Consider the following 14,848-nt stretch of genomic DNA (forward strand, 5'->3'; position numbering starts at 1 on the left):
GTTCGCTGTAGCATGAGAGGAATGCAGAGCGCAGAACCGTGGAAGCAACAGCTCGCTACATTCCATCGGAAGACCACCGCTGCAAGAGGCGCGCGTCGCGACTCAGGAACACTACTGCATTTGCATCATTGACGCAGGACAGCAGCGGTGACTTTTACCGGCTCTTCAGCATGGCCATTCAAATCGGCTTGTGATGTACGCTTGTCAAGGTGCGTCCTTTACGGCAATGCCACGGCACAGACTGGATCCGCTGCATTTGGCCAAGTAGGACAATGTGAAGAAGATAAACTTAACTGTTCCTCGCTTTGAACTCCTTCTGCATGATAAGACCTCAATAGGTTTCGTTTTTGGGTTGTTACTCTCCATTTTATTCAATTCAGGATTTCTCTGCAAAGCGATCAAGGTAAGTTTTGTATACGTATAATTATAAAACATCTGGAGCGATAGGTGTATATATTGAGTTGAACAGAGGCTACTTCTTAGATATATGTAATATTGTGTTCTATGTACTTGTGAAGTATTTGTAGATGCACACATGTTTGGTGGAGACTTCACCACAAGTAACCTTTTAGATTACATTTTAAAAAATCAAATCACGTTCATTACGATTCGCAAGTTATGTTTTGTAGCTAGAAATTAGCAAGACTGGAAGTCCTATACAAAATTTTGGATGTTGTGTAGGTGACTACATCCTGCAAGAAATAACTCACAAGTTGATAAAGATTTTTCAGGCGTTGTAACTACAACATAAAGCGAGCTAGCCTATGAATGACACTACATATGTATGCTTTCAAAATGCGTATGTACCATAAATAACACTGCTTTGAATTAAGTTTTGGCTTTGAATGAAGCAGGTTGAGAAACGATCATTTCTACATTTGTATCCATAAAAGTAATCGAGGGGTCAATCTCAACAGTTGCTTTGGGAACCCATAGTTCATTTCTGCGGGATATTTTTGGAACAGAGAAGGAAATGCTGTTATTTGCACAGATTCAGTCCTCTTGACATTGAACTATTCATAAACACAGCGCCAGGGCAAGCAATACCACTCCTCATGCAGTACGTTCCCAGGCTTGTCTCTGCTCTGTGTGTGTCCCCAGTGGAAACAAGGTTCCCAGCAGCAGTCGTGTCCTCCTTTGAGTTCAGTGGTGAATCCCAGCTTGCACTTACTACATTACTCAGTTTATTATTTTCTTAATGGAATGCTAAAAAAATAAACCAAGTAGTCGTGTTTTTTTTCCCACTGGAATGCTGAACTGTGAGAAGGCAGGGATCCTGCTGTGGTTGGCTACCCTTCTGGAAGAGATTTTAAGAGAGAGGCAGAGACCTGAGCTCCTTCTGGGTGTGTTTCATGTTTAGACCGCACCACAGCACTGCAGCGTGTTCACTGTACTTCATGTGGTTCTCTTCATCATCCTGTGTAGGGAGAGACAGCTGCAGGAATCAGTGTCCTGCTGTTTTTGGTCACTTGTTTGGTTAGTGCTGGTATACTAGGTTGTTTTTATACGGGGGAGTGAAAATTGTCCGCAATCCACAACAGTTCATGTCAGGATTCTCCGACAGGCATATACTGCAGTTCAGTGTGGGGGAGGGGGAGGGGGAGGCAGGGTACAAGGTCATTTGTTGTAATTGAATCCTGTGCTAAGTAGCGCAGCATCCTGACATTCCCTGTTAGACACAACAGAACCAAGTGGAATATGAACTATTCTACATGGCTAATTACGCCACACACATACACACACGCACACACACGCGCGCACACGCACACACACACATACACACACTCGCACACACACGCACAAAACCTTATGGAAAAATCTGATTAAGAGTGGCAAAGGGTACTCTATGTGACTTATTTAATTGGTTGAGACAATGCATTCGTTTATTCTGGCTCTGGAACTACTGGAGCAAATCAGCCACAGACATACAACGGCTACATCACTATTTTCTTCAGCCTGAATTTAATTTGAAAAATTGATGACCCTGCAAAAGTGTATCATGGAGAAAAGAATCAATATCAACTAGGGTACTTACGCAGTTCCTTGTGACAGAATGCTCTCAATAATGTAATGCTGTTCCCTATGCTGTCTTGAACATGCGGCATCCTCATTTTCCTTGGACTGACCCTGACCATGATTTTTTTTGACTTTGACTCGGACTGTTGGCAGAATGTTAGGCTTTCTCTTCGGGCCAGCAAGCGTCTAACTGCAGCATTAGCATGCCTTCCCACTGTCCACCAGCGCCTTGTTTGTCCACATGCATTACCCTGCATTCAATCCCGTGATTAGGTATGAACTATCACAGGACACTGCAGTGTAAAATATTTCTGTGTTTGGTGTTGGAATACTACCTTCAAATAAATTCATACCTTGCATTCCTGAGCAGATCACCCCTCCAACCTCCATCCCAAACGTAAAAAAAAAGCAAAACAAAAAAACAAAGGCACAAATCCTTAGAGATGAGAAAAATGCTCTGTTTGGCCAGGTCAGTGTGAGTATGCCGAATGTAGTAAGAGGGGTGAGCTGTGCAGTGGAGTTTTATTGTAGGTGTTTGGGGAGCCCCACAGCATGTTGATTTAATGCGCACCACCTCTTCTTCTCACCTGTGGATGAGTAGCCCAGAGTTCTGCTGTGGTTTCTTTTGAGTGAGCCAGATTCTGAATAGTCTGACTCATAGTAGCACACAAGCAACACAAGCAACATGTTTTTACATAGTTCCCGTTTTCGAGAATTGACTAGTCATACCATTCAATGAAAGACTGTCTGCTTGAATTAAATGTTTTCCACATGGATAATAATAATTCCATATTCTCTTAATATGTGCATGTCAATGAAGAAAAAACCTGGGTTCATCATTAAAAAAGGAACCACCTAGTGCAACTGTTTATCTAGTCAATTTCAAAGAGATGTGGAAGCTTTTCCATGATGCTTGTTAGATCACAGCCATGACAAACCTTCAGCCTGAGAGTCTTGAATCTGCCCAGTCCACTTTATGGGTCCCTCACTAAAACTGCCTGAATGACAACCAGAATTTGAGAAGCTACTTATCAGTTCAATTTATTTACCCTTCCTGTAAAAAGTGAAAAAACATCATTGTTGTGGACCAGTCTCTTTTGCCAAAACAATCTGTCCTGCTCTGAACAAAGCTCTGCCGTTATAAAGTGAGATATATTATCAGCGGGATTGCCTTGTTGATAAGCCCAGGGTCATAGGCTTAACACTCTGACTGGGTAAGGAACCCAAACCAGCTTTCACAAATAAGGGACCTGACATGATAATGGATGGAAAGGCATAATAATGATTTAGAGCACAGATTGGCATTGAGACAAATTTGGGTGCTATATCTCAGTGGCACCAGAATTAAGATGGGTGCAGGAAGAGCCCACAGCTCTGTTCCTCGTGTTTATATGACTGAAGAATAACTTCCAAAGTCACACACCTAAATACAGATTTTAAAAAACTTTTCAGGGTTTTCCTGTTTTCTGTGGATGGACCTAGTCCCAATCTGTAAATGAAAACATCTTGTCATTGTTTTGAATCCCAAGGCACAGATGTTTTTTGACCTAGTTATCCTGGTATATTATTGAATGCCTTATGCTATATTACAGCCACTGTTTATTCTGTATGTGGTCAAGGAACAAATTAAAAACAGCTTGATTTCTTGTATAAACAATTCTTGGTATTTTTATATTTTTTCACTACTGAGAGCACATTCACACATTTCTTTGATTAGAATATTCAGTTTCAAACGTCTACTGTGTAGAAAACAAAGATGTATTCTTTTTTGGCTTTTAAATCAAATCTTGAGACTGATACAGGTTTTTCATTTCTTTCTCGCCAGTCATGAATTCTTTGTTAATCAAAGCCAAAGTTGTGTTTAAATGGAAACAGCCCATTAGTAAATAAAGTGACCTCTAACCATGCTGACACTGCTATGTTCCTTTAAGAATGTTTGAAATAAGCAACTTCGAAATGGTGTAATTCAGTTCAAAGGCTTGCTGTGCTCATTCTGCTTCACAAATTATGATAGTATTCAAATGCATGGCCCCCTGGCTGGGAACCAAGTGGAAAATCATACAATTTCTCCCTAAATGAGTTTGTTCTGCCTGAATTTGAATTATGATAATCTTGTGATGATAATCTATTTTTGTTGTCTCTGGGTCAGAAGAGGGACTTTTTGAATATCCTTCCTGTTTTATTCCGAGAATGTCTGCTTTTCTATAATTATACAGACTATGTTTGGGGTTCCTGACCTTTAGCTGATTTGGACTGTAACATTTTCATTGTATTATTTAAACATGTTAGTTATTGTGATACATATTAGTATTTTCTGAACCCACATCTTATAGAATGTTCTTTGAATCTTTGTACTGTACTTTCTTATTTTCATTAAACTGTAAATTCTTGTGTAATGGCATCTGCCAAAACAACAAATAAATGAAAAAATACTGGATAGATGCTACTACTACTGAAGCTGCTGCTGCTATTACTATTCCTAGTACTAAATAAAATTGCAGTTACCACATAATAATAACAATTGTTTTATATTTAATACTATTACTGTGATTGGAACTAAAGTGCCACTGCTAGCACTAGATTAATTATGAGAATTAGTTATGTTATTAGATAAAGTTTAGGAATTTAGGAGGTGTGTTTCCTCTTTGGCAGTGTTTTTACTTTAACAGAAATGGAAGCAACGATTAAGTATAGTACACAGAGTACGCTCAAGAGTAAGATATCCTCTACAATCAGGATCTCTGAAGGACTATTTACTGTACACGAAGCAGTCATCTGACATACCGGGTTTATCTTAACAGTACTTGGTGTCTGAACAGATGAGTCCACCACTGGCATGGGGTCTAATAAGTGTTCTTTGATTAAATGGGGTTGCTGAAGTACTGCAGGTATGCAGTGATTCACCATTCTCCAGGGAGGAAACGCACCCTCTCATCATTTCACAAGGCTGTGCTGTTGATATACGCAGGTCTGCCCCACAGAGACTTTCAGGCCCCTGGATACAGGTGGTTTGTCAGAGGGAGGAATGTAGGTTTTCGGCGCCTTGCTCTGATTTCTGTTGGGTCATAACTCATGACTGCAGGTCTTGCGATGGTCCGGCCAGAGATCAGTGTTTTACTGGTTTTTAGAGGGGATCGATGGGCCGCATTTGTGTTCATTGGGATACCTCATAGCTAGGATGCATTAGCAACAAACATGATTGTGTGTGTTATGTGTGCGTGTTTAATATAATATAAATATAAAATATGTAAAATATTATTCATATATAACTCACAGAGTCAGTTTGATGCTGATGCATTTAAGGTATCACTAACTGTTTATGCCATCTACAGTGTCAACAGAGGAAGCCTTTACACATTATTAGTGTGGAGATTCATAGCTTTGAATGATTGATGTAGGTCTGCGGTCTTTCTTTCATTAAACACATTATGTACTGGAATCCTTACTTTGACTGATAAATTATGTCATGATAAACTCATCTAGAGAATGCAGTGAGTCACCATAGCATTCCAGGGAGGAAACTCACCCCCCCACCCCATCATTTCACAAGGCTGTGCTGTTGATGTATGCAGGTCCGCCCCACACAGACTTTCAGGCCCCTGAATACAGGTGGTATGTCAGGAGGAGGAATGTAGGTCTAGGAGCCTTGTTCTGATTTCTGTTGGGTCATGACTCATGACTGCTGATGTGTGTGTGTGTGTAATTTAATATAATATAAATATAATATATGTAAAATATAATTTATATATAATGCATCTTAGGTGGTAAGGTATCCCTAACGGTTTATAGCTTTGAATGATTCATGCAGGTTTGTGGTCTTTCTTTCATTAAACATATTTATGGAGTGAAATCCTTTCTTTGACTGATAAATAAGGTAATGGTAAACCCATCTAGAAAAAATGGAAGGTTGACATTGATGTATAATATTGGAACTGCTGCTACAACATGCTGTACACTGTTTGATTCTGACATTGAAATATTTGGGCTTGTCTCTGTGCACTGTACTGTATACATGATGTCTTTGTAGCTGAATCATCCTTTGCTGCACTATCACTCAAATCAGCTGGCAGTTGGAGGTTAATGTGGTCTAGCAGGGAAGTTATATCTATATAAAATACATTTATTATTATTATTATTAATATTAAGTTCCTAATCTCAGAAGTACTCCTCTGAACTTCGCTGGATATGCGCGGAAGAGGCTGTTGGGTGGCTCATTCTGTTAATGCTGCTAAGTTTCAGACACACCCCATTGGTCAGATATGTAATTATCGTCGCACAATTGGCTGTAGCGTCACCCAGGGGAGCAAGGGTTCCATTTGGCTGGGTTGTCATCTGACTTTGGAGGAGCACACACACACTTGTTTGTGCGCTGCTGAGGATTTTTGCAGTGATGACAAATATGGGCATTCCAAAGTGCAGATGAAAGGAAAAGCTGGGATAAACATTGGTCAAAAATACCCCAGTCACTCGGTTGCTTCCCAGTTTTGGTGCTGTTGCTTTATTTAATAGCAGGCAGCCTGCACAGCTGCCCTCTTGCTAAAGTAAATCAGGACTAAAAAAAGTGTGATGACACATGCATGAACTGTCTTAAACACGCTAGTCACTTTCATTCCTTCTCTCTTTGGCAATGAGTGAAGGTATGATGTGCCTATGTCGTAAGGCCATTTAAAATTCCTTGTTTTTCCACAAATGAATGTTTAAAAAAAAAAAATCTGGCTCAAGGTTGCTCTTGCAAATAATGAGTTCCAAATAGCTTTCCAAAAATACATTGGGTACTAGTTCTAAAATCGACTTTGAGATTGCTCCCATTGACCCCCTAATCCCCTGTGCATTTTAGCATGCACTCACTGTGCTGCTTCTCCACATAATATATGGCAGAGTGGTGTTCTTTACAGCATCTTGACCATGATTTAACCACAGGGGGAACAGTGACCGTGTCAGTCTTTCTAGAATGGCGTATTTGCTCAGCCTTTGTTGAGTTTTGCCTGCCTATGCAGCATTCTTTATCTACATTCAGGTGTGACGCTATACTGAGAAGGACCGTGGTTCATCTCTTTATCTGAACAGCCACCCAAAACATCTAATAGGGTACATACATTGACCATCTACATGTAATTCATGCACACACACACACACACACACACACTCACACATTCACACTGTTATGAATCAGCAGGTACCTGCTACTTCTCTGCTTGGTACCGCTCATCAGCATGCTGAATGTGAGTGCCTGTCCTGTGGACCTCCTCCGTTTGGAGCAGGCGCTGACGAGTTTGGAGTCTTTTCATCGTTGCCTGGGCCCAGAGAAGCCATGAAATGGACTCCTTCAAAACCCTCTGAGGTGCCCAGCACTAAAGCTTTTGTGACATGTTGAGTTGTAAAGGCCATGCAGATTTATGTTTGGCTCATCTAACGATGGGATCTCAAATTCCAAACAGCGTCTGCTGCCCTTTTTGTGTTTTAGTATTAATTTAAGTGATTCATTGGGTAAAGAGTCACAAACCTTGTTCCTAAGGCTTCAATTGGGTGAGATTCTTGGTCTAGGGTGGCTAGATACCAGGTTTGTGCCCATATCAGTGTGTTCTTTTTTTTTTTAAAACAAAGTTGTGTACCATTTGCACAGTGTTGCTTGTTGGGGGGTGCTTTGACTATCTGTCCTTGGTTCTGGAGTGCTGCATTTGCAGCTGAGAGCTCCACTTAGGGAAGAAGGGCTGCAATAAAGTTGTTTTTCCTGTAGGACTAATAGAAGTCAATGCCGCGCATCATCGGGCTAGCAGCACTGCTGGCTGTCAGGCATTGGTGTTCTCAGACTCAGTTCCACTGCGGAGGGGTGCAACATGAAGCCAGCTCTAAATAAGTGCAGCTGGGTGAACTTTTGAGGGACTTGCACGTGTAACCTCAATGTGGTGTTAACACTCGAGAAGAAGAAACAAACAAGTAATAAAATAAATATGAATAAACCTCCTCTTAGCAATAAAAATAAGCCCATTAAAATAAGTCAAGTCCTCTTACTCCCTTATTACAGCCGGTAGAGATCAGGTAATGATTGGAGCAGAAGTTCTTGACTGTCATGTGATTTCACAGAAAGTTACATCCCTGTCTCCTTTGTGGTGGTCTCAACTGCCTCAGATCTTTGGAGCCTGGTCTTAGGAGCAGGAAGCAGCCTGCTGTATGGACCTAAACAGGAAGCAGAAGGCAGCACAGGACTACGGGGGGAGTGCTGGCTCCCAACAGTTAAACAATCTGTGCTCCTGTCCAGACCATCCACAGCTCTGTCTCTGCTTGAATCTGTTTGTTTTTTTTTGTGTGTCATCCATAGGTGTGCAGCAGCCGTGAGCCTTGTTTTTATAGTAATAATTTTAGCATATTAATCCCCACATTTGTTCTCACTGAATCTGTTTTTTTGGCTATTATTTTAGGAAGCACCTACTAAAAACAAACAAAAAAATATATAATCTGCTAAATTGGGAAATCATCAACAGTGATCATGCGCTATGAGAGATATTTGTCGAAGATCCTACTGTAGATTTGCTGCAGCCATTAAGGAGGAATTGGTTCACCTTTATCTGCCTGCCACCCAAAGAGACTACAGTACTTGTGTTCAACTGCTTGGAAATTTTGATTGTTCTATTTGCATTTACTTAAAGGAGGAGTTAAATGACTCATTTTATTAATAGTAACTCTGTTGTTGTTGTAAACTGTTTTAGGTATCCTTGTGGATCATTTTATGTTGGCAGGACAAAGAGAAAAATAAAAAAGAGTATAGCAGAACATAAACAGGCTATTAGGTAGCAAGGAGTACTGCGTGGCTATCCCTAGATGTGCACATAGATTTAAATACCTTCTTCAAAAAGCGACCTTCTGGGCCCACATCTGTTAACTTGTTCTCAGAATTCAATACAGAGTTTCTTTTGTTTTAATGATATCTTGGTCATTGATTATGGTTAACGTGTTTTTCCCTCTGTCTTTCTTGAGGAATTGATAAGCTATAATATCTAGCTGATTCTTTTATGTTTACAGTTCTACCTGAGGCAAGTTTTTTTTTTTAATCTAGAGATTTTCTGCTTATCTGTTTGGAGACATATAATATTGCATTCAATGAGCCATGAACTTGCATACAGCTGTTGATAACTGAATTTAGCTTTCCTAAGGAATAGGAGTACGCTGCAATTTCCATACACACTTTTTTGAAATTTTTAACTGATATTTGAACGTATATTTGAATAGTTCCTTTGATGGGACTATTTAGCTATTTTTTTTCCTTCAGCTGAGTTTTTTAAAAGTTTGAAATATATTCCAATACCTTCCTTTTCAGCCTTCTAAGACAAAACATTGACAGGATTTGCACATTTGTTTGAGAAATTCTTTCACCTGTCAGAACTTGCCTTTAGTCATCCTCCACAGTTCTCTGTGTCCAGACATGGCAACATATACAGGTGACCAGTGCTAGAGGACATATTGTGGAGCTGTGCTTGCATGTCAGTACCCACTACACAGAATAAATTGTGGTTTTGTGGAGAAATTATAATCATATCAAATATCATACATCAAGTCCAGGGTTGAGGTTAGGACTTTGTGATCAATAGCAATGAACTCCGCGTGATCAGTGATAATGAACTCAACCGGGCTGTCCCTGTTCCATTTCTCCAGTGTCTGAGCCGTGGATGGGGGCATTTGGGGAACAGGGGTAATGGATAACTGACTGAGAGATAGAGAGATGAAGGTCCCCTCACGCTAATGAGCTCAGCCAATCATTGGCTCTGTTGAGGGGACTGTGGGGGACCTCATGACATCACTGGAGTTTGTACTTAGTGAAATTGTGAGAGGTCCTAGTCATGCAGGTGCCTTCAGCTGCTCTCAGTGAAATTGGATTACCGCATATTTTTGGATTCACTGCGCGGAGCGGGAACGCTGGCTGAGAGGCTCACTAACACGGAGGAGCCTTTTTCAGTTCAGGCATTCCCCCTGAAAGGGGTCGGTCAGTCCTGGCGAATTGGACACAGGTGAAATGTCGACTGGATTCTTATGCTGCTGTTTTGGATTTGGGAGTTTTAAGGTGGCGTCTGTGATTTGCACAAGCACAACTACTTGTGCCGGACGACTTCTCATCAATTTGGAGTGAAATCAGTGCAGACCGTCTAAAAGGGTTAAACCCATGTCGGTAATGACCGTAATGAGTGCCAGTAATGAGAGTGTGCCGAGAGCGCTGGAAGACTTCCTGTGAGCCTGCTGCAGGGGGGCGGTGGAGCTCTGGGGCAGACAATAGGAGGAAGAGCGCACCTTCGCCAGCGAGGGCGTGTAAAGGCAGCGCGGTGTCCAGCAAGGCGAGGGGCTAAGCGTTGACATGCACAGCAGGAATGGTTTTTATTTATTTATTTTTTACAGCGCTGCCCCGATCGCTGCGCCCCACAGGAGCGCTTTTTACACACCGCTAACGCAGCTGGTGGCAGCCGCGCTAGCTCAGACTTTACGGCCGCATTGTTCCCTCACAAGGGTTTACAGCCCCCCGCTCTTAGCGCCTACAGCGTCGCTTTTACGGGCTATTGTTCGGGAATGTATTAGCCGTTATTGCAGCGGGGGGTGGGGGGGTGCGCTCTTCTCTGGAAAGGCATTGGCAGATGTGTGCATTAAGAAAATGAGGAATGCTATAATGAAGTTAGGCCAGGCCCCTTTCTGAGGAATAACGCTGTGTTCTCGATACTATGAGGAAGGCAAGGCGAGCACACCAAAAATCAGGGGGACTAGCCGAAGATCAGCGCACTTTATGATTATAATTTTTTTGCCTAACTGGGTGAGGCACCAGCACAGAGACTCACAACCTCTGACCTCTCAGGGTTAGTTCTTTTACACAGGGGACGTTGCTATGTTCAGGGGCACAACTGTGCTGCTCTTCTTGTGTAGGTGATACAATTTACTGAATACTGCTGCACCAAATGGTAAAGTATCTTAAATTAAGACACTGGAATCTAGTCTGAAAACAAATGTACAGAAAAGTGGAAATCTTTCTCCTGTAACTGCACAAAAATACTGTATGTGCCATCTGAAAGTGATCCAGAACTGTTGATTCAGGTCTGCTGGGCAGTCGTTGCTCTCTGTCACTGTTGTGCACTGTGATCCAGACACTGCTGCTGAGGAAAGAATGCTTTACAGAGCACTTCTGTCTGACAGCCAGTGATGTCTACCTGACAGAACCGAAGTAATACTTATGTGTGGATCCAGTATGACTCCTTTCAAATGGCTGGGTATCATCAGTGGTACATTTGGGAGGTGGCATTTGAAATATTCCAGCTCTATATCCCTTTCTTATACTACAGTAAAGACATAAGTACTGCCATCATTGTATTGACCTGCCCTTTAGGAGGACTGCCAGTGGCAGCAAACATATTTTATGTCACCGCTAAAGGAAAACTACGAGTTGACAGCCTGATGATTTGTAAAGGGCAAGGGCGTGTGTAAACACTGTACCCAATGTGATAAATTACCCAACAATCTGAGAGAAACTCATTTTCACTCCAGGTCAAGTTCCACTGAGGTCACAGAGAGTGAGTAATTAACTCAACCTGAGGATATATTTTATTAGGATCCGGTGTAAATCGGCTATCAATTATTAAAAGGCTTTCTGATCGCTGCAGGAAAGCAGACTCCAAAGACTGAAAGTGGGGTCAGTGGAACAATTTAATCCAGCAGGACTGGACTTACTGCTCCACACTCCCCTTACTGCCTCAAGGTTTTTGAAATGTTATTTTGTGTGGTGCTTTTTACTTCAGATTTCAGCTGCAGACCTCAGCCTCCAGCGAGAGCTTCTCTCCAAAGGGTCCTGGTTCCAGGAGGGGGGAGTGGCGTTCACGCCATGAAACACCTGGCCATCCCCAAATGGCTCAGCCAGCTGGGCCTCCCGGAGTATTCTGTGCTGTTCGATGATGAATACGACGGAGTGGAGGTGAGAGCATTTGATTAACTTTACAGACAGTGCAGGCCAACCCGCCAGATGTCCAAGGAACAGCAGCTACATTCAAAATGAGTGTGTTTAAAGTCCAAATTATGCTTGGAAATTCCCTACATTCATTCCCAGAATGAGCACATTAATATTAAACTAAATAAACACATTTTTATTGGCCCAGTTGGTGACAATACAGTTAGCACGTTTCAGGCATTTTCTTGAATTGGTGAATTCAAACAGATGCATTTTGCACTGATAAATTATTCCATGGAACATAGTCTGAAATCGTGACATTCTTTTAAATGTTGGACGATCCAGTCAGCAGAAGAGCATCCAGCAGGGTCTTTTTCCGTGGTGGAAATAAAGCCCTGCACAATCGATCGTTGGAAGATATGCATCTTGCCCACGGAACTTAAATCTTTTCTATTTGTTTTTCCGGACAGAAGTGTGACTTTTATGACTCTTCGCCGTTCCGTTCTGACCAAGGGCACATTTGAAGCGTCGCACAATCTGCCGCACATTAGGAGAACCATTTGTGTGGGAGCTGGATCGGTGCTTCATTTCCCAACGGCGGCAGTGCTTTTTTTTGGGGGCCGCAAGCAGTAACAGCCACAGTGCTGGCGCGGCTCATCATTTCTCCTCTGAGTCCACATTTCTGCCTCTTTGCTTCACTCTTGGCTCTGCTCGCTGAGGGCAGCCGCTCACTCAGACGCTCCTCTCTGCATTATTCAGGCCCTGGGTGGAGGATTTATCACACCTATTTAGCTCTCTCTTGGCTGTGCTATAGGGCTGACAGAGACAAAAGGGTGAGAGGCTCAGCTTGGCCCAGACAAACCATGAACAGAGTGCTTCTGTGAGCCTGAAGTGGGCCCTTTCCCTTACACTGACATAACACTAAAGGGGCCAGATTTTGTATAAAATATAGATTTTTATTTCAGCTGTGATAGCAGTGTATGACATATTGTCTCATTTCGCCCTTAGAACTGTGACCCTTTATTCTGGTCACATGTAGAACTGAGACCCTGAGCCCCTGGCGCTGTTGCATCCAGAAGGGAGGTGAAGAATAAAAGTCCTCAGCATTATCGCCTCTTAAAGAAGTGTCTGCTTAAGGCCTTGCACTTTGCTTCCACTTGTCCTTCCCTTTGACTCACGTTGCTTGTTTCTGCGGAGTTGGGAGGAATATTTAGTCTGTGGCCTAACACGCATGGACTTCCTTGAAGAGGCTCTTCTCACTTTTGTTTTTGAGAGCCTAGATCAGATAGCATACCTGCCCATGACAGCAAGTACAAAAACCACAGGCTACAGACCACAGTGATGTTCTCAAACACATCAAGTCATTACGGGCATGTATGTACTGCACATGGCATGCTCTGTACAGTACTTATGACTTTTTTTCCGTAGAGGTCATTGAGGTAAAGCAACTGGAAAAACATTTTTAATGCAGAAAGTGGTTGTGTATGCACTTGTTCAAAGGTGTAGAACTTAAGAAATGCATTTTTATTGGCTGGTCGTGCATTTTTAAAAATCAGATCAGAACACAATAATTTGAAGTCCAGTAATTTTTTTAGGTCATTGAAAGTTGTGTTCTAGTTATTTTGCTAGGAGTAATTATGACCGCCAGTCTGGGCCTATTTACATCATTGCTGGACAGCTGTGGTTTGGAGGTAGTAAAATTGTGCTGAAATGTTGTTATTCACCTCAAACAAATGGTTGTAAAAAAGTGCACACACTGATATAGCCAAAAAAGGCAAACATGGGATCACAGTTGAGGATGTCCTGTTATGTATAGACAATTTTTAGGCATTTGGGTCAAATTAAAATACTGCCATTAATTTTTTAATTTTTCATGTGATTATGTTGGAAAACATCTACATATTATGCTGTTTGAGTGCTATAAATATTAGACTCACTAGGTGGTGTCATTTTGTAGATTCCATAGAAATCCAAAAGGATCCAATAATTAACTTAATATGCAGCTTCCACAAGACAATGATAACCTGTATTTACTTTGCTGCTTGGACCCCTAATAATAATCTTCTTGGCAGAAGCCAACGCATTCCAGAGCATTCAAAAGTGCAGAATACAAATAGCAAATAAGACAATACTATTTTGCTTCTGTTTCCAATATATTCAATGCATTGTGTTGACATTCAGAAATACAACTCAAGGTTTACAAATACATTTTGCTGTAGATTACACTGCTGCTGTGAAGTCCACTGTAGTAGTAGTAGAAACAAGAGAGCGAAGAACCTGTCTCTCATTAATAACCTGCTCACACACATTCAGTCCCAGGTGCAGTGGTTTCAGGAGCTTCATAAAGTGGCCCAGTTGTTCTCTCAGCCAATTTACTGTCATTGCTGTGTATTTCTGAGATGACCCTGACAAAGGCCAATTCATAACAGCCAGTGAATGCTCGCCCCAATACCTCTCTGCCTGACCCTAGCCCGGGAACAAGAACAGAGTGGTTATGGACATCAGTGGTCTCATGTCGATGGCTGGAGACCCAACCAGACAATGTGGAATTTCTGGAGTAAATGAAGCTGGGGGCACTGAAGGTGTTTTGCTCACTTGGTTGCTGTGCCGTTGTAAGAGTTTCTTGTGTGGAAACTCAATGGGAAAGTTGTGCCGATCATAAACAGTCACCAGAGAAGTTTCATTCTGGAAACCATTAAGCGAGATAGAGGAAAAAGCTAATTAAACATTTATTGACGCTCGGTTTTTTAAATTTATTTAAATGTGTATGTGTTCTGTGTATCAGTCGAGTACTACTGTGTGATGATGAAATTATCAACTTAATGCTATTTATTCTTCCTGTGATAATATGATAAAAAGGGTATCACATAATGAAACATAAATGTATGAAGGGAGAGTGATAAATTGACTAAAACAGGG

At 41.7% G+C, this 14,848-nt stretch overlaps 1 protein-coding gene across 2 annotated transcripts in view; it reads left to right on the forward strand.

Annotated features, from left to right (window-relative positions):
* bcar3 (BCAR3 adaptor protein, NSP family member) overlaps positions 1 to 14,848 on the forward strand; it is a 62,100-nt gene continuing 47,252 nt past the window's right edge. Inside the window, exons 1-2 of one of the 2 annotated variants that reach the window (XM_064333337.1) lie at positions 1 to 403; positions 11,784 to 11,956. In XM_064333337.1, coding sequence (XP_064189407.1) covers positions 11,867 to 11,956 — 90 coding nt within the window. In that variant the 5' untranslated portion in view covers positions 1 to 403; positions 11,784 to 11,866. Of the gene's footprint in view, positions 404 to 11,783; positions 11,957 to 14,848 lie in introns of those variants that run through there. The other variant, XM_064333336.1, reaches the window with a different exon arrangement.

The sequence above is a fragment of the Anguilla rostrata genome, chromosome 4, assembly GCF_018555375.3.
Source record: "Anguilla rostrata isolate EN2019 chromosome 4, ASM1855537v3, whole genome shotgun sequence".
NCBI lineage: Eukaryota > Metazoa > Chordata > Actinopteri > Anguilliformes > Anguillidae > Anguilla > Anguilla rostrata.